General features: G+C 49.2%; 1 protein-coding gene across 6 annotated transcripts in view; it reads left to right on the top strand.

Annotated features, from left to right (window-relative positions):
- Positions 1–8,056: 8,056 nt before the first annotated feature.
- Positions 8,057–23,540, top strand: part of MYT1L (myelin transcription factor 1 like) — a 92,986-nt gene continuing 77,502 nt past the window's right edge. For all 6 annotated transcript variants that reach the window (XM_087823308.1, XM_087823307.1, XM_087823305.1 and 3 more), the window contains exons 1-3: positions 8,057–8,111; positions 8,285–8,318; positions 8,592–8,654. In XM_087823308.1, the coding sequence (XP_087679434.1) occupies positions 8,057–8,111; positions 8,285–8,318; positions 8,592–8,654 (152 nt within the window). The remainder of the gene's footprint in view (positions 8,112–8,284; positions 8,319–8,591; positions 8,655–23,540) is intronic.

Here is a 23,540-nt window from a genome sequence, read left to right as displayed (position 1 = left end):
AGGTGGCACAGCCCTATCTGCATGGCAAGTGGTGTGCCCTGTGCGTGTGAGGGACTTACCAATGCTCACAGGTCCTGACACGGGTTAGACATCTGGTCTGGACCATCACTGTCAGCAGATTGCTTCCTTATGGAGCCACAGTTGCTGCCCCTCCTCAGACCTCTGCCCCCTCACTTTCCCGTCTCCCTTCCATCTTACTGCAGGCATCTCTGCTTTTCCTCTTCCCGGTCCTTCTCCCCCACCCCCGCTGCCTTCTCTTTTCATGTCAGTCACCTGGAAGGGAGAGCAACTTTCTTTTCCCCCCTCAAGCTCTTACCTGTCTCTGCTCCTTTGGGGCCAGTCCTGGGCAGCACTTTCCTCATGGCCCGTTCCCTGTGGAGTCTGCCCTACCTTCCTTCAGAAGTTTCTCTCCAAAATTCTGCCTTTGATCTCATTCATGAACCCCAAGTTCAGACAAAGTGAGGGCAGAAGTGGACCTGAGCATCACTCAACCCCACATCCACCAACTGACACACGGACCCCAGCCAGACACTTTCATGTATTAGGTTTGACTACTTCCCAGTGAGGCCACATCTCATCCAGTGTCCCCTTCAGATCCCTGGTGTCCCAACTCTGTGCTCCTTCCTTCCCTTGCCGCCTTCCAGACGCTCTCTCCTCCTCTGCCTTCTGTACAGGCTGGTTCTTCAGGGTCTCTTCTGACCTTTGGGTAACTCTTCCTCTGGGGATGCATCTTATGTCAATTCCCACTCTGGGACTCACCGAAGTCAGGGCTAGGGGTGTGTCTCATTGGGTGGAGCCTCTCTCCCATCGAGAAGGACATGCTGATGTCCAGATGTCCAGCAGTGACCACCTAGTGGGGACAGTGCAGTGAAGTAACAGTGACCACACGGGCCACAAAGTCATAGGACTGCTCAGGGTGACATCTCTCCTTCCATGGGCAGGGCAGCTCAGTCCACCAAGTCCTTCCAGAACTACTGTGCAGGTCTACATCCCTCTGGTCTCTCCATAAGCATATAGGAAGCATTCCTTTTGGATACTTGTACAACTGATGAGAGGGCAACTCACAGGGTGAAGAGACACAATGTAAAAATCTGAACTTCATGTTCTAGATTCCAAGCCCAGCCCTTTCTCTCTGAAATCCATGTCTGTTGCCTATTTAATAATCTCAGACATTTTCATTTCTGAAAATTTTCTGTGGATAGTGTATTTTGTCTCCCATGAGCACAAGTGTAGTCCACAGGTTACACATTCTATCACCTGTAGACAGCTTCTGTAATTGTTCTGTTCTTTAGTCTTTTAGTGTTGTCTGCCCCTTAAAAATAAGTAAAACATTTTTAAAATACTGAATTTAAAAAATTATAAACTGGAAAATCATAAGGATAATTTAAATATTGAGATAACTGTCCAGTTCTATTAATATTTTTCTATGTCAACACATATTTGAATTTTTGAATTTTATTTTTTGTACCAAACACTTCATCAAAATTTCAGTTAGGGAATAGTTAAGGTGGAAAATGCTAACAGACCAGGCAGCCTCAGAAGCCGTCTCAGGGATCTGCCTGCGCCGGGGCATGGAGCAGTATGTGCTATTTATTCAGAGCTCTCCTCATGTTTGTGCATTCTTTTTTATTCACTTCCATCTGAGATATGGGGCAGGGCTGGCTGAGGCGGCTGTTGGGTAGAGAAGGCGTCCCCGCTGTGGGCAGGCTGGGGAGCACACAGCCCCAGGTGGAACGTCGCACCGGCCAGGGTCAGGACTGCTGGGTGGCTGACCTACGCTGTTTACTTAATACGGGAAAAATTACCACCAGCAAAGTAAAAAAAAAAGCTAGAGGGAAATATTTGCAGCAGATAAGATGGGCAAAGGGGTTAATGCTTGAGTACACGAAGAGCTGTTACAGGGTGATGGGGATTCTTAAAAAGAAGAGAAATAAGCAAAGGGTGAAACGACAACTTCACGGCAGAGGAGATGCAAGAGGCAGACAGGAAGCACGCTGAGCCTGCCTCGTGGCCCTGGAGAGGAGTGAGCAGTGAGGGTGCTGTCGCTCGCAGACATCAAGCACGCGTGGGATCCGCTGGTGATGGGCACGTGGAACATGGGTATCGTCATACGTTACTAAAAATGCACGTATTTTTACACGTTCTAACAGGAGTGACGATACCACTTTAGAAAACCTATCATGGAAATGTTTGCTATGTGTATGTGGTGTTTATTGCATCTTTGTTAGTGGAATAAAGAAAACACATGAAATAAGAATTTAAATACCCATTGGCAGGAATTTACAGGGATGGTTGGATAAATTACAGTATATGCAATCTGGGGAGTGTTACGTATCCGTTGAAAACGTGAATGAATCCATAGGCACTTTCCTGGAGAGGTAGCTGTGATTTTTGGTACATGAAAAATAGCAACTTAGAGAAAGTTTCAGTATAGTGGGACCTGCTTTTGTAAACAGTGTGCATCCAAAGGGCGAGCAACTCCTGTGTCCACCATGTCCCAGGAGCAGTTGGCACACCATCCCTCTGGACGAGGAGTTGGCTGCAGGGAGAAAGCTGGTTGCACTGCTGCTCTGCTCCCCCTGCACAGCTGCTGTCACTGTGGGACTTGGAAGGGAAGGAAGGAAAGGCAGACATTGTTACTGGACCTGAGCTGGTCAGCAGGGAACTGTTCTGGACTCTCCCATGATGGAAGCTGACAGCTTCACAGCTGTAAAGGGAGTGGGAGACTAGGAAGCAGAATGGTGAAGGACGGGCACCAGGAGACAGTCACAGCGACTCGGTCTTGATAGGTCGGCGTTGAGCTCCGTGGTGCCCAGGGAGGTGGAAAGAAATGGCAATGAGAAAAGACAACTGCGAGACCCAGAATGCGATAAATTATTTGATAGAGGAACAAAGAAGACTTAAGGTTTCAGGTTGAAAGACTGATCACTTCATTTATTCAGGAGATAACCATTGAGCAGTGAGGCCGATGTCAGAGACTCCTCACTAGATTACAGAGCTTCTGATCTCCACCCAGGGAAACAAACATGAGGAAATTCACAAAAGGCTGCAGTGGCCAAGGCAGAGCCCTGATCCAGCGAGGCAGGGAGAGCGCTGCTCTGGCGCCCCCTGCTGGAAGGAAGTGCCGTGTGTGGTTTTAGGTGGACTGGAAGCCAGAGGGGACCCTCCGGAAGCCCAGGAACCCGGTGGGGTTTACAGGAGCGACAGTGTCATAGACACCTCCGAGCCCACCTGTGGAGCAGTGGAGATGTCTCCTGTTCTATTTGTCTAATTTGTCCTTGTTTTCACCCTATGAGTTGGATAACTTAAGCTTAACCCTCTAAACCATGGTGCCGTGACTTACCCACCAGACTCTTCTAGTTTTGCAGACTCTTGGTAACGATGCCCTCCTTCCTCTTAATGTCAGTAGGGACAGGAAGCCTACACTTTAACATTTTTGCACTACATTCATTTCACTAAAACAGGAATTTGTGTCATATTTGGAAAAGAATGTTTGTTACAGCACTTTTTCTGAGTGATCCAGGGACGACTGCCATGTAGTTTCTGAGTCTTGCTGACTGACCTTTACAGGTGGATTCTCCTGTCCTGAGAGCAGGGCCAGGTCTCAGTTACCTAGGAGACAGTAATCGACCGGAATAGAGGCCCATGCTGGAAACACCTGTGTGCAGCCCTGTCTGCCACTGCATTTTGCCAGGAGCGCCTAGGTTTCCTTTGTTGTACCTCTCCCCAGACTCCCTCCCCGACACAGCTCAGCAAACTGAATGTCAGCTCTGCCCTCTGCAGCCTGCTTTTCACGGTGCTAATGAGCAGTGAGCACCAACAGTTGAGTTTCAGGAAGTGAAAGACAGGGCCTGGCTAATTGACAGATGGGTAATTGCTTCCTGATCATTGAGGAGTGGCTGTGGGAGGAAGGGAGGGTGGGGTTCAGGCTCTCTCACAGGTCAGGGAGGTCCACCATGGGACTGTGACCCTACTGTCCTGTTCCTGCCAGAAGGAGAGCAGATCAGAGCACTCCAGGGAGAGTGTCGGGACTCCTGCTGTCCTAGGAGCCAGAGTGCAGCGCCCCCTAGGGGTCACTGCTGTGGCCGAGAGCTCCAGCTCCGCCCTGTCCTAGAGCAGCCTCCAGGGTTCTGAAGGAACCTCACTGAATGTGTGAGTGTTTGATGCAGTTGACAGGCTGTTCTCTTCACTCAGCCTGAGGAATGTGTGCCTTATCCTGGGGAGGAAGGCAGAGGGAAAATGAAAGTCATGAAGGACATCCTGATTTCAAGTGCAGAGTTTGTATTTTACAGAGGAGCCCCTGCTCTCTCTTTGAAGCATTCTGATAGCTCTTGTTGGTTCAAAAGTAATGTTTTAAATTCAAGACTTTTCTTTCAGTATAAAATCCTTTAAAGTTCCCATGAAAACCTATCCTTATTAAAATAAGCACTGGACTTAAAGGAATTAATATTTATTAACAAGTAGCACTTCCAGGTGGTTTTTCTAAATGTGAACTACTAAGGAAAGACTCAGAAACCCAACAATGATGGTGGGGTTACCTCTCCATTCCAGAGAAGAGAGCTGGGGATTAGAACAGGCTGCTGGTCCATCATGGCCTCAAGAAGTACAGCTCCTGCAGCGCTGGCCTCAGAACCACTGGAAGAAACAACTCAGAAACACAGGTTACCTCGTGCTTCTAACTGTCAACAGTTGGAAATAAGCCTTTTCAAAATGTCAGGCAGGCATGGAGAGGACAGGTGGGATGGAGGGGGCAGGAGGGGTAGAGGGAGCAGAAGGGGTGGAGGAGTAGGGATTCCTGAAGGAATAAATGGTGTGAAGATGCCCATAGGTATTAATTGGCCTCTGACCTGACACTCAGGTGTGAACGTTGGAAGATGAAACCCTCCTCTCAGTTGTTTGCTTTCTGCTGGCAGTGTGCACTTTCTGAAACATCTGTGTAGAAGCAAATTTAAATCAGTTTTGATACTTGGTTTTATGGTCTCTTTAGCTGTGGGGTAAGAGAAGAGAACCATCACTTACTTGGTCTGCCGTGAATTGGGTGCTGTGCTAGACATTTTTATAAGTTGTCTCATGAAATCCTCATCGTAAGGAGGCTGATTTACCGGAGAGCAAAGCTGGTAACAGAGCCTGAGATTCAGCAGGCTGAGTGACGGGGTAACCGATGGGAGGAGCAGCACAGAGCGGCCCCAAAGGAGGCCCCATTTGGTGGGAACTTAACATAGAGCGAGAGGGATATTTTGGATGAGTGGGGAAAGCATTTATTTAATGAGTGATTAATGGCAGAATCATCTGTCCATCTGGAAGAAAGTAAGGTTGTCCCCTATACATAAAAAAACAGGGGTTAAAATTTTAAAAATAAAACAGTTCTTACGCAGTCATATGAGCAATTAGCTAATGAGGCCAAATTTTTCAATGTAATGCCCACAGAGAAGAGCCAGCCCCTCTGCCGGTGATGACGAGCTCTCTCCTGAGCTACAGCCAGGGGGTTATAACGCAGGTTTATTCATCAGATTCTGTGTAGGTGTAAGTCGGCAAGGGGACTAGCAGTGACAGACACTGGCCTGTGTTCCTCCTAGAAAGGTCTGAGGAGCCTGCACCCTGTTGAAGAGAGCCCCCTAGGGAACCGTCCAGCACGGCCCTTCCGGAGGCCTCTGGAACAAGCCACAGTGCCTACGAGCCTCAGGGTCTGTGCATGTCCGTTCCCTCTGCTGGAAGACCCCTCGCCCGACACACACTTTAAAACCTGGAGCCTACAGTTAAGCTTCATGTCAACCAGGAAGCCTCTGTCCACTCCCCCAGGACAACCGGGTACAGGCCTCCGTGTTCCCCGTCCCACATTGAGAATACTTGGTTCTCCATCAGGTCCCCTGACACAGAGCGTTGTCAATTTTGAGTCCCTTGAAGAGTAGATCTTACCCATCATCTCAGTATCCCCAGTGCTCTGACAGGCATGCATTCTCCAGAGCATACTGTCCCCATGGAGTGACACGTGTCCCCACCACTTTCAGGACTCACGCACTTTGCTCATGTCACTCATACTGGCCCGATAGGCTGTGCTGAGGTTGCACAATGTTTGGGAGTCCTGCATGTGCAAGAGCAGGTCAGAGCACTGATGTTTCCCAGAGGTGCCACCACATCCTGAGGACCCACAGTGTGCCTGGGCTCAGGTTCCGGACTCTGCGCGCGAGCTCAGTGACTAAAAGGACAGGAGGGGCCGGAGCCCCTCGTGTGGGCTCTCCTTCAGTTCCTCAGTTCACTTCCTTCCTCCTGCACCCTTCTCTCCCTGAAAGCCCAGGCATCACAGGCGAGGGACACAGACCTGTCCAGGCGCTGTGGCAGCCCTGCCTTCTTAGGTGACTGTCATCTCCTCTCAATTCTGCTACTCTCTGTGCTCTCTCAACCCACTCATGAATTACTTTCTAAAATATGCTTGTGAGGTGCCTCCCCCCGTCCACTGTGCTCAGAAAATGACAGCAGCTGTATAGCTGTTGGGTTGACTGTGCCCCCTCCCTCTCATCCTGCACCCTCACACCAGCCCTTTCTGCTCTGTCACCAACCCCCCCAAGTCTTCCCAGTACTGATCTTCCTCCTGCCCCTCCCTTACCTTGTCATCGTCCTTGCAAACTGCCTCACTCCTTCATCCAACAGCTGGGTGTGCAGGGTCCATATGTAAGCGCAGGTACAGCCCTCTACCTTCATTCCACACCTGAATGGTCCTTAAGTGTCACAGCTTTCCTGGGCGTCTTCCTCAGTATGCACTTCACATGGGCTCCTCCTCTCCTGAAATTTTTATGTGCTCTCAGTCTTATATCTGAACATATACACCTCCCATGAAAAGATACTAAGCCCATTGACTGAGCTGCTGTTTTTTATTACATGTATTTTATTTCCCGGTACCATTCTCGGCACGCAGTGTTAATGACTATTTCATGGTCAGTTGATATGAATGGCACATCGGGAGATGCTGTGTGATGCTGTGATGGCTTCGTGTCCTGTCTGGAGAGCTGTGCCTGGCCTGCAGTCTCCCTGAAGAGCAGGCCTGCCCTGTTCTGTTCAGTCTCTTCCTCTAACGAGCCCACGCATCTGACGGGGTTGCTTCACCCTGTGTGACCTGGGTTGTCATGGACAGTGGAGGGAGTAACATCTTATGTGGCTCTGGCCACCCAGACAGGCAGAGTCACAGATGGGTTGAGCAGTTCTGCTTCTGTAGTCAGAGGACTTACCGTCTCATCTTTACTGCTCCCTGTTAGCCCCACTGTGTGGACTGGGATTCTCCTGCTGGGCAGTGTGCCATGTGTGAATCGTTCACACAGTGCACAGACAGCACACACTCGCCGTCCAGCATGTGCTCGTGGCTTAGAAATGGCACGTGGAGGCAGGTGGCTCGGTTTCAGGCCCTGCACCTAAATTCTCCTTGGACAGTCGGGGGCAAGTCAGATCTATGAAAGAGACATCGTAACAGTACCTTCCTTACAGAGCTGTTGTGAGGGTCAGGGAGTGATACACGGAAACATTTCACAGTCTCCAAAGTGTAAGATGTACAGGCTACTGTGAGCACAGGGCCTGTGTCCCTGGAAAGCGTCCTGACAATTTAGATCAGTGTGGATGGCAATTGCTCCCCAGAAACTAGGTGACAGGGAGAGTACCCCCAAGGCACAGCATTGTCCTGTGATACCCACTCCTGAGCAGACTGCACCTCCCAGTGAACACACAGAACCCAGCCATGGCACAGATACAAGGTTAAACCTTCTGTTACATTTTCAGTACAAAGTTCAACTCAGAACCAACCTAGTGTGTCCTAATGAGCCCTTTAAGAGAGAGGAAGCAGGCTACACTCGGCCCATCCCGGCAGGGCCCTGACTGAGTGCTCCCGACGGCCAGCCTGGTCTGTCACTTCTAGCCGTTGGGTTGCCTGACCCTCCCCTTCTAGAGGCTTCCTGCCTGCACAGAGGGGGACAGGGTTCAAACACTGCGCTAAAATGCCAGGGCGCAGCACGTACCCTGCTGGCTCTGTGTGCAGGAGAAGGACACTGACTGCCTGCTCATCTGTCCCCAGATGGAGGTGGACGCCGAGGAGAAGCGTCATCGCACACGTTCCAAAGGGGTTCGAGGTACGTCCACGCTTCCCAGAGTCCCCGGAGGCTCCACTCGGGGTCACCTTCATGCTGCAGAAGCTGTTTGTGCGATTCATGCAGCCGCTGCCTTGACCGTGCTCGGGAATGTGCTGTGGGAGAGGGAGCCTGTGGTCGGTGACGCTTTGTTATCTGTTTGCCTCTCTCCGCAGTTCCCGTGGAGCCAGCCGTACAGGAGCTGTTCAGGTCAGTGCTCTGGGTAAATGGATCCCCATTAGCAGTGTAGAAAGTCCAGGCCTTCTCATGGGTAGGCTGTCCTTCCAGTTCATGGCGGCCCACCGCTCTGAAATTACCTCCCTTGGGACTCACTAATGAGAAGCATCCCTGACCTCCCCCTCAAGGGTTTGAGTTCTGTCTGCCCATGTGTGTGGCCCTCCTCCTCTGTACTGTCACTGAAGCTTTCAGTCTAACATGCCTGTGGCCTGCGGCCCCTGTGTAATTAATTCTTTCCTGTTGCAGTTGTCCCACTCCTGGCTGTGACGGCAGCGGTCACGTTAGTGGCAAATATGCAAGACACAGAAGGTAATGCCTGCGTTCTTTCACATTGTCTGTCTCAGATGGCTTAGGGACACAAACCAAGTGATGAAGATGAGTGGGCAGGTGTTCTTGGAGGACAATGAGTGTTGTACTTTTTTCCCTCTGGTGTGAACTCAATCATTGGTCTCTTGTACAGGTTCTCAAAACATAAGCCATTCTTAATATTTCATGGGGCAGAGTTCACGATAATATGCAAGATGACACAAATTAAGACCAGCCTGAAACTCCTTTTGCCGTATGCACGGGAAGCTCGCTGACACCCTCCCACACTGTCATTGAGATGGTTTCTTTCTCCTTCTCTATGTTCTCACGCTGGTAGCTGCAGAATGATAAATCACAGCCGGTAAATCAAAGTGTGACCTTCAGATCTTTCTGCAGGAGTGTGGCTTCCATAATTGAGCAGTTTGTCCTGGGACAGGAGCCCACACCCAGTACTTGGGCAGCTGCAGGGGGAGATTACAGAGGAGGGAAACAGGACTGATCGTCTAAGGAGAGTTTGGGGCTTTAAACAACTATGTTATCCTCGCAAATCCTGGGATTTAGGCTTGTCAGAGATACGGGTGTGGAGAACACGTAGAGGTGAGGTGGCGAGGCAATTGTTGCGTCTCGGCAGAATTCTGTCATGCACACCTGAGGCGTGCACACCCGGGGTGGAGTGGGCACCGTGGAGGGGCCGGTCTTCAGATTCAAGTTTCCGTGAGGAAGTTCTCTGTGACATGGAAGCAACTTCCCTCCAGTGGACGTTTCCCTGTGATGAGTGCGTATAGGCTCTAGCGTATCTTTAGCTAATTTTCGCAAATCGGGTTGCTAGACCAAGGTCACTCAGCCTGACACACCATCAGAAACCAGGCCCAGGGGGTCAGAGCTCAGATGCCGAAGCAGGTGTGCCCTCAGCACCAGGGGACCTTCCTCCACTGTCTGTACTTCATGTCCTTTCAGCTCAACCTAATTTATGGGTGAAATCAAGCAGTTATTTTGAATGTCCTCTAGTAAAATCAAGGGAAAAATTACAGATTACTCCCCAAACCCCTATGCCAGCATTTAAGGAGGCAGGGAGTTTTTAACGAGCATCCATAATGAAATGGTTATCAGGCTTCTGTTACATATGCACCAAAGGAATAGCAAGTCCTTTTTTTAAGAAAATTTTGTGATTTAAAATATTTAGTTGAATTTATTATATCAGTACTGTTACTGTATGAAAGAGTGAATTATTAAACTATGTGATTTAAATAGTTTATTTAAAGAATTTATGCTATTGTGTGGAGTATTTATATGAACCTAAATCTAAGTTTTAGTAAAACCACATTGTTTGTATTTTCACTGGAAAACAGGTTAGCAAACCATGAGTGAAATCTAATTTTCCCCAAATCATCTCTTGATTAGTCACTAAACTTTATCATACTGTTAACAAAATGATTAAATTTGGCTAAGAAGTTTTAATTAAGTGTCAGCTAGATGTTTCATAACCACTATAAAGTTTCCAAAGAATTATTTCAGACACCATGTCCCTGCCAAGGTGCACAGCATCAGCTGTGGTGTGTCCCTGTGGGGCACATGCACACCTGCCTCCCAGACCCCTTTCCCTCCTAAAGGAGGGACCTAGACTCATATGGGCATGACTCGAGGGTGGCCTTGAGACAGGATGGGTACTTGGGCGCAGCACACTCTGAACCGTGTGGGAGGAGCCAAGCAGGTGGAATTTTAGGGAGGATTCACAGAAATATCCAAGTTGGGAAATCTTCCAACAAATTTTTAAATTTTTTTTAAAGATGAGTTTCATTTATTTACTTATTTATTTTAATATGTCTTTATTGATTTCAGAGAGAGGAAAGGAGAGGGAGAGAGATAGAAACATCAATGATGAGAGAGTCATTGATCGGCTGCCTCCTGCACTCCCCTGAGTGGGGATCGAGCCCGCAACCCTGGCATGTGCCCTGACCGGGAATTGAACCCCTATCTCCTGGATCCTAGGTTGATGCTCAACCGCTGAGCCATGCCAGTCGGGCTTAACTTAATTTTTTTAAGTGTTATAATTTTTACCATGAGCTATATTGTGTGTAATAGTTAGAATCCCTAATATTTTAATGGAAATAGTTAATTGGAAGGTGTAACATGGTAGAGCGGTGGAGAGCTGTCCCAGTGCAAAGACAGAGCTTTGGTTTCCTCTGTCCAGTTTAACATATGGACTCCTTTCCCTAAGTTTTAACCTGATGGAGTTGCAGACTATTGTATAAAACTAATCTCCATTCAGAACTTAGGCCACTGCTGAATGTCTTCTCGAGGAATCTTCTGAGGTGTCCAGTGAGGCTTTCTGAGTCTTATTTTTTGATATCTACGTATTATCAGTAATTTGTAACTGAGGGATGACCTTTGCATTTCTTAAACTGAAAGGGGCTCCTTCTGTAAGTAAGATGCATGTATCCGTTAGCATCCTTGGACATTGTGAGAGTTCAGTTATACCTGGCTTTGTTTTGTTCCAGTTTTAAAAAACTTCCCAATGTAAAAGTTCCCCCTTCCCACAGCCATTCAGGCACATAAACACCTGCACCCCATCCTCAACATGGCCCTGACCTCTGCTGTCCCATCTGCACAGGGATGGCCACCTCCGTGGGGCTCTGATGAAAGGACCTGTACTTTTGGTCTTTTAGGGATAAGTTTTTCAATGAAGATATTTCTGTCAGGGCTACAATTTTATTTTATTCATATATCACATCAGTTCATAGCCCATTAAAAAGGTGTTATTTTAGTATGATGGGTTTTCTGTTTATTTGAACATGAGAAAAATAATTTGAGGCAGGTGTGTAGAATCAACACTGTCAAAAATCAAAACAATTTTTAGGAAATTTGACACTGAGTGATGAAATGATGCCTACTAGTTCTCTCTCTCTTTTTTATTTTATTGAATTTATTGGTGTGACATTGGTTAATAATATTCTGTAGGTTTCAAGTGTACAATTCTATGGTGCATCACTTGTATATTGCATTGTGTGCTCACCACCCAAAGTCAAGTATCCTTCCATTGTCACATATTTAACCCCCTGATTTTTCTTTTCATGGTAAGAAAATGTCTAAGGAAATCAAATATTAACCTCAGTTTTAGCACACACTCTCTTACTTTGTAGGACACCCCCTGTGTGGCCCTTGACAGTTGGTCATGTGCTTCACGGGGGGCTCTGGCTTCCTGTGGCAGTGGCTGACGTTGAGAGGTGGGGCTTAGAGGGCAGGGGATCATCAGCCACTGGACAATCCCTGTGAAAGGGAACTATAACTTGAAAAAGGAATTCACAATTTACTTCAGGTCCTAGTTAAAAACTGAGGGGTTAGGAGTTAAGGTTCTAATACTTATTTTTTAGATGGTCTGCCTTACTTCAAAAATTGTGTCCTTGAACAAAAGATAAACTGTCATGATTACCAGTGTTATTACTTCATGACCAGTCTGAGGTGTGTGGTAAGCACACGTACAGCTGCACAGGTAAAAGTTAAAAAGAGAAAGTAGGGAAGACATGAGGGAAATTGAAACATAATTTTACTGGAAACCCAGATGGTATCAGGGGTTTAAATACCATACATCATTTAGCTCTGAGTCCCGTGCAGCCAAGGCCAAAATGAGAGAGATGAGTGGAGTTCCCACGTGCGAGGCAGGCACACGTCAGCGCCTCAGCGAGGCTTCCTTCTGGCACTGAAGATAAGTATGTTTAAATTCCAGCTGCTGACCACAGGGGCCCAAGCCCAGTCAACATGTTTGTACCTGAAATAGGAGGTCAGGTCAGGCTTCCCTGCACTAACTGTGCAACAGACAGCTACCTTCAGAACATCGTTGGTGTCCGGACCAGGCATCTGACTTGTGCTTCCAGCCGAGGTTTGCTGTTACTAGCATGTGTGACAGAAACACTGTAGAGTTTGCACTCAGCCAGAAGTTCTTATCTCATGAACCAAAATGCTAACTCAGTCTTTTCTGCACAGCTCCTCTGACCTCCTCCTCTCCACTCACATCATCACATGCAGCTGTGTACGTGGCTGATGCCTCCCACTGCTGAGCATGAGCCACTTTCCTGCCTGCTGCCAGGGGGAGCTGCAGACACTTACGTGTCTGATCACAGAGCCTCCTTTGCAGAAGCAACACTAACTCTCAGGTCATCCTCAGTGAGTTCCCCAGAGTTTAGTTGTTAGAGGCCCACATGCAGGAAGCATACTTCCTGGACCCCTCCAGTCTCCTCCCTGGGTCCCCTCGGCACCAGTGTGCAAGCAAACTGTGTCCTGCGAGCATTTAGGACACTCGTGGCTGAAAAGCCGTTCCCCATGTGTCCACAGCCGTTTTACAGTGAATGGGGGCAGGAAGGTAATGGGAGACTGGGAAGCCACCTACGGTGCTGGCCTGCTCCTCTTCCTGACAACAGTTTGGTGGCAGGAAGGCTCCAGGCAAAGTGGGACGTGTGGAGATCCTGCCCTGTAGCACGTGCTCAGGTGAGCCCCCGCATCCAGTGCCCAGGCTGCGGCTGCTTGAATGTCCCAACACCAGAACCCTGCACTGAGGGGCGTGCCTCCCAGTGGGATGGGAGGCCTGGCATTTTCTGGGGACAGCCCCCAAAGCAAAGCCTGACCTCTGTGGGAGGAAGATGTGGTGAGAGGAAGCCACAGGTCACCTTTATCTGTAATTGTCTTGGTTCAGGTCCCGCACCTGATAAAGAGACAGCACTATTAGCCCAGAGCATCAGGCAGCCTGGTTCTAGGATGTGAGCTCAAGTCCTCCTGAAGGTCAAAGCATTTCTGCCAAAGGCTGCTTTTGAGCATCTGACTAAGGCTGAAAATTCTAGTGCCGTATAGTCACAGTTTATGTTTCTCTCCCCATGTTGAAATAAAATGTTGTTTGTGTTAAAAACAAAGTGTAACGACGCTAAGAAATGGGAACATCCGTAAAACCGAACTTACTGCCTAAGTAACCGTCTGAAATTTTCCCAATAAATTAGAAATAGGAATAATAAAAAATTACTAGTATCTGTTACAGATTACTATTAAACACTAGAGGAATTTGCATTTCGGCCTTCCTTATAGTAATTCTGCACATACTGGAGTATTTGACATTAATTGGATTTCTTTCAGAATAGTGACTTTTGTACAAGCCTCGAATGAGAAACAGGCAGAGGGGACCCCTAACATGGACTCCTTTACCCCTGTCTGGGATGCTCTGGGTTTGTTTCTGAGACTCAGTGATCTCATTTACTTTCAGCTTCGCTGCAGTGTGTTAGCTTGTTTGTCTGTTGAGAACAGGGTCCTGGTAAAACATTCGGCCCAAATGTAGCTTTGGAGCCTTGCACAGTCAACAGGCCCCCAAAACGGGGTGATGGGTATTGCTATTACTTTAAGTCCTCCCAGTGGAGAAAATTCAGAGCCAACTCAATTGATTTTGAAGCTTTAAAATTAAAAGTTCCAAATGGTAGCTTCTTTTTCTATTAGAAAAGTATTGGGTTCTCTGGCTTATTGGGCATAGTCCTTATTCAGATTTTTTTTCCATTTCCTGTACCCTTGCCCCCACCAGCGTGATCACCATGGTGGCAGCCGGGGTGAATAATTGCCTGTCTTCACGGGGCATGTTCTGGAGCGAGGTGGAGGGCTCGCTTCCTGAGTATGTGCGCCTTGTTGGGATTCCGCCCACGGCCTGGGGCTGTATTATTCATGCCTCTGCAGACAGCTCTCACTAAAAGCCTTGGAACAGAGCCAGGCACTGGCGAGAGACAGTGGAGCATGGCAACGTGCAGCTGAGAGGGGCATCTATAGCCCCACAAAGGGGGGGACAGAGAGGCAGACAGACAGAGAAATAGGAATCCCTATGCCTCCCACTTACCGGTCTCACATTGATAGAAATTTCATTTGCATTGGAATAAAATGTCCTAAAAATAATTGCATTTTTTCTAATCACGCTTGAAAGTTTAACACAATTTTCCACATTTAATTGCAGAGCTGATTTTAATTAGTAAGGCCCTGCATGTGAAACATGAAGATCCACTTGGGTGCAGGAGCACGGTGCAGTGTCTGCCGCATGCTCTAATTAATGTATGGCTGCCGTACAACAGGGCGCGCTGTGGGATGTTTATGGAAAATTCTGTGCACGCAGCCGCCCAGCCAGTCTATCTGATCCCCCCCATTCTCTATGAGACATCACTGAGCGTGCCATCACCCCATCTATAAACTTTACGGCACGCCTGGCCTTTTACTGTTTGTCACTGATGTTATAAATCAGAGGTAGCACGTCCGTATTTTAACATTAATTTGATAGCTTGCATAGTTGCACACAGAGCAACAATTTTGGATCTAGGGGCCCATTTGTAAGAGGTAGAGACTCAAAGCAAGTGGGATTTCCCAGACTCGTCCTTGTTCTGACGCCTTATTAATCGTAAGTGTGCAAACACGCCTGACTCAGGCCGAGGCCTTTTGGACTGGCGGCAGTTAACCTTTATTGTCATAGTAAACGCTCAGTTAGAAAGAGGTTCCTGGCTGTTACCCTAAGAGGACAGTGCTAGCCGCTGGTCTACAGTTTGTCTGCACACGGACATATCTCTGGGCACTTGAGAATGGAGTGTGGCTGCATGAGGGCCTTACATCTGCGAAACAAAACAGGTAATGCATTTCAGGAAATGTTTTCAACACTGGATAAAATTAAATACATTTTTCAAATAATTTCACATTCAGAGAGAAGCAACATAGGTATTTCAGATAGTTCATACATAAAAATATACTGAAATGGCTTTGAGACACCAGCAAAATGTGCAGCATTAGTTGCTATACAGTCCAGCTATTGTCTGGGGCTAACCCACCAAAAAGCACACAGTTCATTTATGACTGCCATCTGCGCTGGGATCGGCAGAAACACGGCAGCCGTTTTTCAGGTCTGAGGTGTGGGGAGATGGGTCCTGATGCGGCCATGAAGGATGTCAGAGTAGTAGACCCAGCTGTGCAACTGTGAACGGCAGCCACAAGGCACCTGCTGCTGGCTGGCTCCGTGACGCGAGCTCCCCCTCCACCTTGAGTGTGGGTCTCTGCTGGTCTGCATCTTACTCCCGTGGGTGGGAAAGGTGGACCCTGAGTCAGTGGCTGTTGGACAGGTCTGCGCGCTCCATCCACTGAGGAGCATACGTTCCCCCACTGATAGTGAGGATAGTGGGGGAGGGTATGCAGAGACTGAGAGTATGGGAGCCTGGCACACTCACCCATTAGTTCAGGTGACATGACGATGCTGGAATCTACAGTCAGAATGGATGATTTTAGAGAAACCTGCATGGTGACCGCACGGCAATCTAGTCCTTAAAGCCACATCTCAGGACGTGTACTGTGTTCTCACCATTACTTACATTCACTCCCGCAGCAGCGGAGGGGTGGTCCCATGGCCCAGGGATGCAGACTCCTTCTCAGGCCTGTCCCAAAGAGGACTTCCTGCTTCCAGTATTAGACTCCAGCATCGGACGGAAACCCCACCTCCAGTGCCTCTTCCTGCTAAGTTAGTAGAGGGTTAGAAAAGAAACATTGTCTTCATGTTTTCATCTGAAAAACTCTCCGTGTAACTTAGAATGTTTCCAGCTGCAGTAAATGGAAAACCTGCCTCAGACTGGCTGAAACGACACAGAATGGGCTCCATGAAGTGGAACTTAGAGGTGGGTGAACTCAGTACCAGGGATTCTGCTCCATCACCAGGTACCTGTCTTGCCGCTGGGCTCCTGTGTTCTCACCTCATCCTGGAAAAGGCTGTGGCCTGGCCTGACAGCTGCCCCCCAACATCCAGAGGAGGCAGAGGGAACCATTTCTAGACACTCAGAGGATTGAGGAACTTTCTGAGAAGCTACCAACACTGTCCTCAGAGCTCCAGTATTTCAGCTGAGTCCTCCATCGTTCCAGAGCCACCCCTGACTGGCAGATATGATCGTCCTCGTGGACCAAGGCCATCCCTGGAGCTGGAGGCTGCTCAGCTTCCCTAAGGCAGGGGTTCTCCAAGTGGGTCCCCTGACCTGGAATAGCAACATCACCTGGAACTTCCTAGAAAGGCAAATTTTGGGGCCCAGCCCAGACCCACTGAGTGAGAAGCTGTGAATGTAGCCCAGCAGGCATTTTCCACTCCCCTCCAGGAGACTTTGATGGTGCCCATGTGTGAGAACCACTGTCCAAAGGAGCAAGCCTGTGTGAGCAGAGGAGGGTGCCTGGTTACATGGAGTCTCAGGTGACAGGAAGAGGGGCATTCATTCTGGATAAGCAGCTAGAAGACAAATCCCGCAGCATGTGTGAATCTAAAAACCAAAACAAAAGTGTGCAGTGACAACCAGAATCTTGCCCCAAAGACCGCTGATACTAGACACTACCTTACAAATCGGCTCCAGCCCCTGTCCCCTAGTTTAGATCTTAAGTGTGGCCCAGGAACTTCCAGAGCACATGAATCCAGGCTTGGCAGCCCCAGAGCTGGGACCAGTGCTCCACCTCACAGACTGCAGCCCCAGCAACAACCCAGTGTTGTGGCCACTGGCTTTGGTCCCAAGCCTCTAGCTGCCATAGAGGATGACACCTAACTGAGGACAGTCACCTTCCACTTCACTCTGTTCACACAGTGGGTTTATGGAGCTGACAAGTAATACTTAGGAGTACCACAGTGCTCTTTCTGGGGAAGGAAGGGCAGCCTGGGATGGGTGGGGTCAGGGCCAGGGGCCACATTGGGATCCCCCAGAGCCATCATGGGGCTGAGGTCACACAGGAGAGGTCCAGAGGTTCTGGGCTGCCCAGAGTCCCCAGCCAGGCCCTGCCTTGTGTATACCTCCTGAGCCTGAACAGAACCTAGTGGCCAGGAGCACAGAGGTAACATGGCCAGAGCAGCTCTGCTAAAGAAAACTTGGACACATCTTGGGGACTGTGTAAATTCCTGTGGAGGCCTTTCATCCCTCACCCAGGGAGGAATGCCTGGCCTTCGGTGGGTCATTAAGATGAACACACCTTCCCTTTGCTGTTAAGAGAAGGCTCTGAGCTCCACCTATCTAATTCAACTGTTTTTTTAAAAGACCCACTCCCTGTAGCATAGTAGCCACTCTGAGGTCTGTGAACACCACCTAATGCTGCATCTGACATCACCAGAGATGAGCTCCATGTGCAAGGGGCAACATTTCCTACAACTCTGGGGAGGAGAGAGCATCTCAGAAGAAATCCTGTTCACGAATAACACACGACTCAGTGATGTTCTCGATCACTCATTCATCCCTCAGCCAATCTGATGTCTTGTTGTGCTTCTGAATGGACTGTCTGGACCCCCTGGGAGCCGGCCTGAAAGCTGCACACAGGACAGAGAGGGAGAGGTGTGGGCAACAACCATCCATTTATCTCCTGAGAGCTGCCCTGTCCAACCATCCCACCCAGCAGAAAATGAGAGCTGAGAGGGTGGGGAGGCAGAGACCGCCACCCGGGGACCGCTTGCCCAGGAGCCAGGTCCCAACTATGGCTTGTGCTTCTCCGTTCACAGGCAGGTTGGCAAATAAATTATGGAGCAGCTACTTGGCACTGCGTCTAAGAGACTCCACCCTACAGAGGGGCCAGAGGGTGTGGGATGCAGCATGGGGTCACTCAGGAGAGAGCAACTCGGGTGGCCGACTCTGTCAGGCTGGCCATATGTGATGGACTGGCAGCCGGACTGGGACTGCAGGAGCTTTGGGCTCCTCCTGCCCTCATGGCCTGCTGCAGCAGTAACAGCAACCTCAGTAGCAGTGTCTTGTGAGAGGCATTTAACTGTGTGCAAACCAGAGGCCCCTGGACTGTGTCATCAGCCATCACAGTCCCCCCCCCACACACACAGCAGTCACGTGCCCCTCTGCCCAGGCCCCTCTTCCATGCAGCCAGCCCCTCGTCCCTTCCAGCCCGTCTGTAGTGCTGATCAGATTATTACAAGAAGGCCCATATGCACCAAGTGACTAATGAATTGGACTTTCCCCGGGGCTAGCATGGTTTTTGTCAGAGAAGCTTCTTAAATTAACCTAAATTGATTTCTAACAAAGGATGGTGCAGCAGAGGGTAGGGGCTGGGACTTTCCCCAGAGCCCCTCCTGCCCAGGACTGTGCATCACTGGTGCAGTCCCTGTCTCCTACACTGGGCCATCGGGGTGCTGCCCGGGACTCGAGGCGCATGGCACAGGCCCCTGCCCCCTTTCCGCTGGAAGGGAGAAGGATCCCTGGCTTCTCAGTTTTTTAAACACTTCAGAATGTGAATAAATTAAAAATTTGCTTTTCGGGTGTTTTTTTAACTGATTCTCCCAGGATGTTTTATTAACAAGAGAAGCTAAAAGAAATACTGTATGGGTTCAAGGTGACAGGACTAAAGGTAGAGAAATTCTCATTTTCTTAAACAGGACTAAAAAATGTAAAAGATAATCGCGGAAATGGGGCAGTTTTTCATCCACCGGTGGTCGCCCTCTCACCTCGAACACTGCCACGTGTGCCCGGGGCATCCCTAACCACTGCTGGGTTTCTTTTCTTTCATTTTTAATGCACTTTTGTTACTTCTTAACTTAGTCTCATATTATAGATGTAAATTTGTACTTGTTTAAATTTTTATTTAACATAACATGAGCCTTTTCCAATGTCATTAAATATTTTTGTAGCTAACTTCCATCCAGTGGTGGTATTGTAATTTACATAACCCTTCCCTTATTGTCGGAAGTTACTTAGTTTTTACAAACGGTTCCATTTTATAAACCGTGCTTCTCCCTCTCCCTCTCCCTTCCATTCTCTGTCAAATCAATTTAAAAAAACATATTAAAATGGTGGACACCTGTCACATATTTACATATGGTCGTATTTCTTTGAGCCCCAATACTCCTGCATCCCCTCCATCCCCAAACTAAATGTGTAAACATCCAACTACCAGCATTTTAAATATTTAACAATTGAATAATTTCTTACCAACCACATGTAGACGAGCACCTTGTCCTAGAGCATCTGCAGAAGAGGAATGTGGCGTTTATTTGAGAAAGAGGAGGAAATTTTTAGCACTTTGTTTGTATGTGTTTTCTTACATGTAGAGTGTCCCCAAAAAATGTATATATACACTTTGAATAATTATAAAGGCAGTGTTTATTAAAATACATTTAATTTTCAAAATTAAGCTATCAGCTGTTAAAGTATGTATACATTTTTTGGGACACTCTGTATTTAACCCCCAGGGCAACGATGTAACTGGTAGAATCATAAATTTTTATATAGCTTGTTTCTCAGTTCTTCCTAGCCCTCTTAATAATTGTAATCCAGGGTACTAGTATTGGTGTAACTTCAGGAGCTTGATCGTATTGCTACGTTGTTAAGTCTGACTACAGTATTACACATTGCTACAGTATTGATTATTTCTATAGTATTAAGTATTGGTACAGTATTAAGTGTTGTTTTGTACTAAGTACCTGCATCAGTACAAAGTGGAACAATCATTTGCTAATGATGGAGTCACAGCTGCTGCCTTGAGCATCAAATCTCTCTGTCTGGACTAAATACAGACCAGATAGTCTGTGCTGCTGTGTTAATGTGAAAGGTGGCCTGGCACCTTCCTGAGAGGGGTTGTCACCTCGTAGATATTCAGGAAGATAAAGTTGAAACTGACACTGTTGACTATCTCACCAGCACCATGTTTGTTTCCACCAGTTCTCTCTCTGGACATGTTCCTTTAAGCTAATAGGAGTAAGATGCTTTAGACGCAGTAAGTCCTAGGAATACAGTGTATGGCTAGGTCCTCAGTGGAAGGAATTGTTCTGGTCCGTTTCCATTTCTACTTTTGTCACAGTCTGGCAGAAGAGGCACTTGCTTGTAGGTGGAGGTCCAGCACTGACCTGTGCATGTCATTTAATCTCTGGCCTTGGTGTCTTCATTTTCTAGGGAGGTCCACACTCCCCAGACACATGCCCCAGAATTGCCTTCCAAGGCTTTGCTTTGACATGTTCCAAAACACTGGGCCTCGCAGCCCAGGGTGCATCATGGATTTAAGCAAGCTCTTGAGCCACACGCTGTTTGACACAGACACAGTGGAGTCTGTCTTGTGGGCTTGAATTTTGTTGTCACATTAACTAGATTCGAGGAACTGGAGTCAGTGAGAATGGCTCAAGTTGGGGACAGAATGGAATTTGTGTGTAGTTGGCATGCAGCTCCACTTGCAGCCTGCGTTCGTGGGCAGAGAGGGAACCTTGAGCACCAAAGCGTGGCGGTTGGCAGAAGACACCAACTGGGAGTTTGGGAGCAGCCACTTCCAAACAGTTGAGGAATTGAGTCTGGCGGTTTACAAAACGAAGGATGAGGAAGTACACTAGCCCACGAGGGCACCACGGCCCTTCTCGTGCTCTAGGCACGGCGGCCCCGCACGTGAGCCCCCTTGCCGTTTGGACGAAGCTACGTGTGTATGGGTGAGAGGAAAGGATAAAACACAGCCCCCACCTCAGTGCTGGATTTGTGCATCTACAGAAGTGTCCCGCTGCCAGACGGGACGGGGCATTTGAGGGGCGCAGCTCCCGTGCTCTGATCCTCAAGGTTCCCTCTCTGTCCACGGATATAGGCTGCAAATGAAGCTGCACTCTGACTGCAAACAAATTCCGTTTTGTCCCCTACTTGAGCCATTCTCACCCCGTGTCCTGGGTAGCCTGGGCCAATGGGCACAACGTCGTTCCCAGCAGCGTGGATGAATCTGGTGGAGGAAGGTGGGCCTGGGCACCTGTGTTAGCAAATGATGCCTCTTGCCCAGGTAGCTTTGATGCAGATGAGGTGCATCAGTTTTTTGGTGACCTGAGAAGAGAGTTAAGAGTGACGGGGAGGTAACCGTAGCCATTGTTACCCACAGAGTCATGGGCAGACCCTGGTAGAGCAAAACTCACACTCACTGTTACAGTTACTGACTCATTACTTGCGAAACAGAGTGGATACGTTACACGGGTCGGCTCAGACCCAGGACTGTTTCATGAGAGGAGTGCTTGCTGTGGACTTTTCATGACTAGCTGTCAGGTGGAAATTCAACATAACAGGTGGAGAGCAAGCTGAGGGGGGATCAGTTTTTTCCACACTATGGAATATTCTTCTGAGGTTGCTCAGATTCTCCCCAAAACATGTAAAAATCCTCGTAAAAGAAATCTCAGAATTGTGTATTTTATGTTAGAAATACCCTGTACACCATTGTTTGTTTCCTTTAGTTTTTTTCTGCTTATAATATGTGTTATTATTGTTTTGATTGTTATATATATATATTTAAATATATTTTGATTGACTTCAGAGAGAGGAAGGGAGGGGGTAGAGAAATAGAAACATCAACGATGAGAGAGTCATTGATCGGCTGCCTCCTGCACACCCCCGACTGGGGATCGAGCCTGCAACCCAGGCATGTGCCCTGACTGGGAATCAAACCATGACCTCCTGGATCCTAGGAGGTCAGCTGCTGAGCCACGCCCGGCTTTGATTGTTATATTTTTAAGAGAGGTGACCAGTCACGCTGGTGTTTCATAGGCTGGTGGCACAGCCTGCATCCTGCTCTCTCCATCTGCAGTCTCCCACCCTCCCATCACCCGTTCCCCATGCACCTTGCCTTAGCCTTACATGCAGATGCGGCTGTGTCATCAACTAGTCCCTGTCCCCTGCATGGAACCCGCAGTCCCACGGCTGGTCGACAGGGTCCAGCCCTGCCTCCCTCCCCTCCCCATGCCCGCTCCCTACGTGCCCGGACTCCAGTGTCTGTCTCTAACCTAGTGTCTGAAGCTCCTGCTCCTCCTCGTGTCCATGTCTGTGCAGATGCTGTGCTTGAAACACATGGAAACAGCCTCTTCTTCCACATGTCATGTGTGTCTCCTTCAGAGCCCCTCCCCGGCGTCACCCTTCCTGGGGGCTCCCTTGATCAGCTGCTCTGTTCTCATGACAGAGCACTCTCTGCGTGTTTGCATCGTAGCATGTATCGCGTGTCACCCATTCATTCAGCACCTGTTTACTGAGAGCCCACAGCATAGTGGGCACTTGGGCACTGTGGTGAATGGGAGGTGGGCTTACAGCAGGGGCTCTGCTTGTCTGAGTCCCCGCGGACCACAGGTGCCGGAGGTGAGGACCTGTGCCTCATGCCTCTGCGTCTCCAGCGCTGTTCGGAGTCCCACCCGGAGGAGGTGCTAGACTAACATGCCCTGGGTGGGGTCGTGGCTGAATGCAGTTTTCAGCATCACCAGGCCCAGGCTTCAGCCCGGGGCCACGGGAGTCTCCTCCCCAGTGCCTGAGTGGTGGGGACCACGCATCTCCGTGCGGACCCATGGGCATGCCACAGCCTGCTGGCTTCTCTGTTCCCTGTGTTCCTCGCAGTACGTGCTCAGGGTTTCCAGGAAGGAGGCTGCTATTGGCCACACAGCTTTGGAAAACCTCCTTTGTTCGGGGGGAGTCGTGAGCCCTGCTGTAAGGTCCTCCCCGCCTGGGCCTTGCAGGTGACTCAGGGATGGCGCCAGGGGCAGGAATGACAGCAGGACTGGTGCCTGCAGGGGCGGGAGTCCTGCACCGCCCAGCAGGCCCCTGGGGGCCGTTCCTCTGCAGGAGAGGTGACCCGAGCCTGAATCTGTGTGGCGTGGTGCAGATTCTTCTCCAGACCACCCTGGGAGCCTGCGCTGGCCGCAGCCTGGTGTCGCCGGCCGCTCCGCGAGGCAGCCCTGGGCCCTGGGGTCTCGGGGGTGTGGGGTGGTGGCTCTGAGGCTGGGCGGGCCCCACAGTCACGGGGACGGGCACCTGCCGCCGGGGCTCTCCGTAAAGGTCTCGGTGGCAGGTGTCGGGCCCACGGGAGGCCCTGGTGCCCCCCAGCCCCCGCCCGGTCAGGGATGCCGGTGCCCTGGTGGCAGGACAGTGACCCTCTCTCTCCCCGCAG

Source organism: Miniopterus natalensis, chromosome 13 (assembly GCF_054644295.1).
Source record: "Miniopterus natalensis isolate mMinNat1 chromosome 13, mMinNat1.hap1, whole genome shotgun sequence".
Classification (NCBI taxonomy): Eukaryota; Metazoa; Chordata; class Mammalia; order Chiroptera; family Miniopteridae; genus Miniopterus; species Miniopterus natalensis.
The sequence above is the reverse complement of the archived record's forward strand: the minus strand, read 5'-3'. Positions and strand labels throughout refer to the sequence as shown.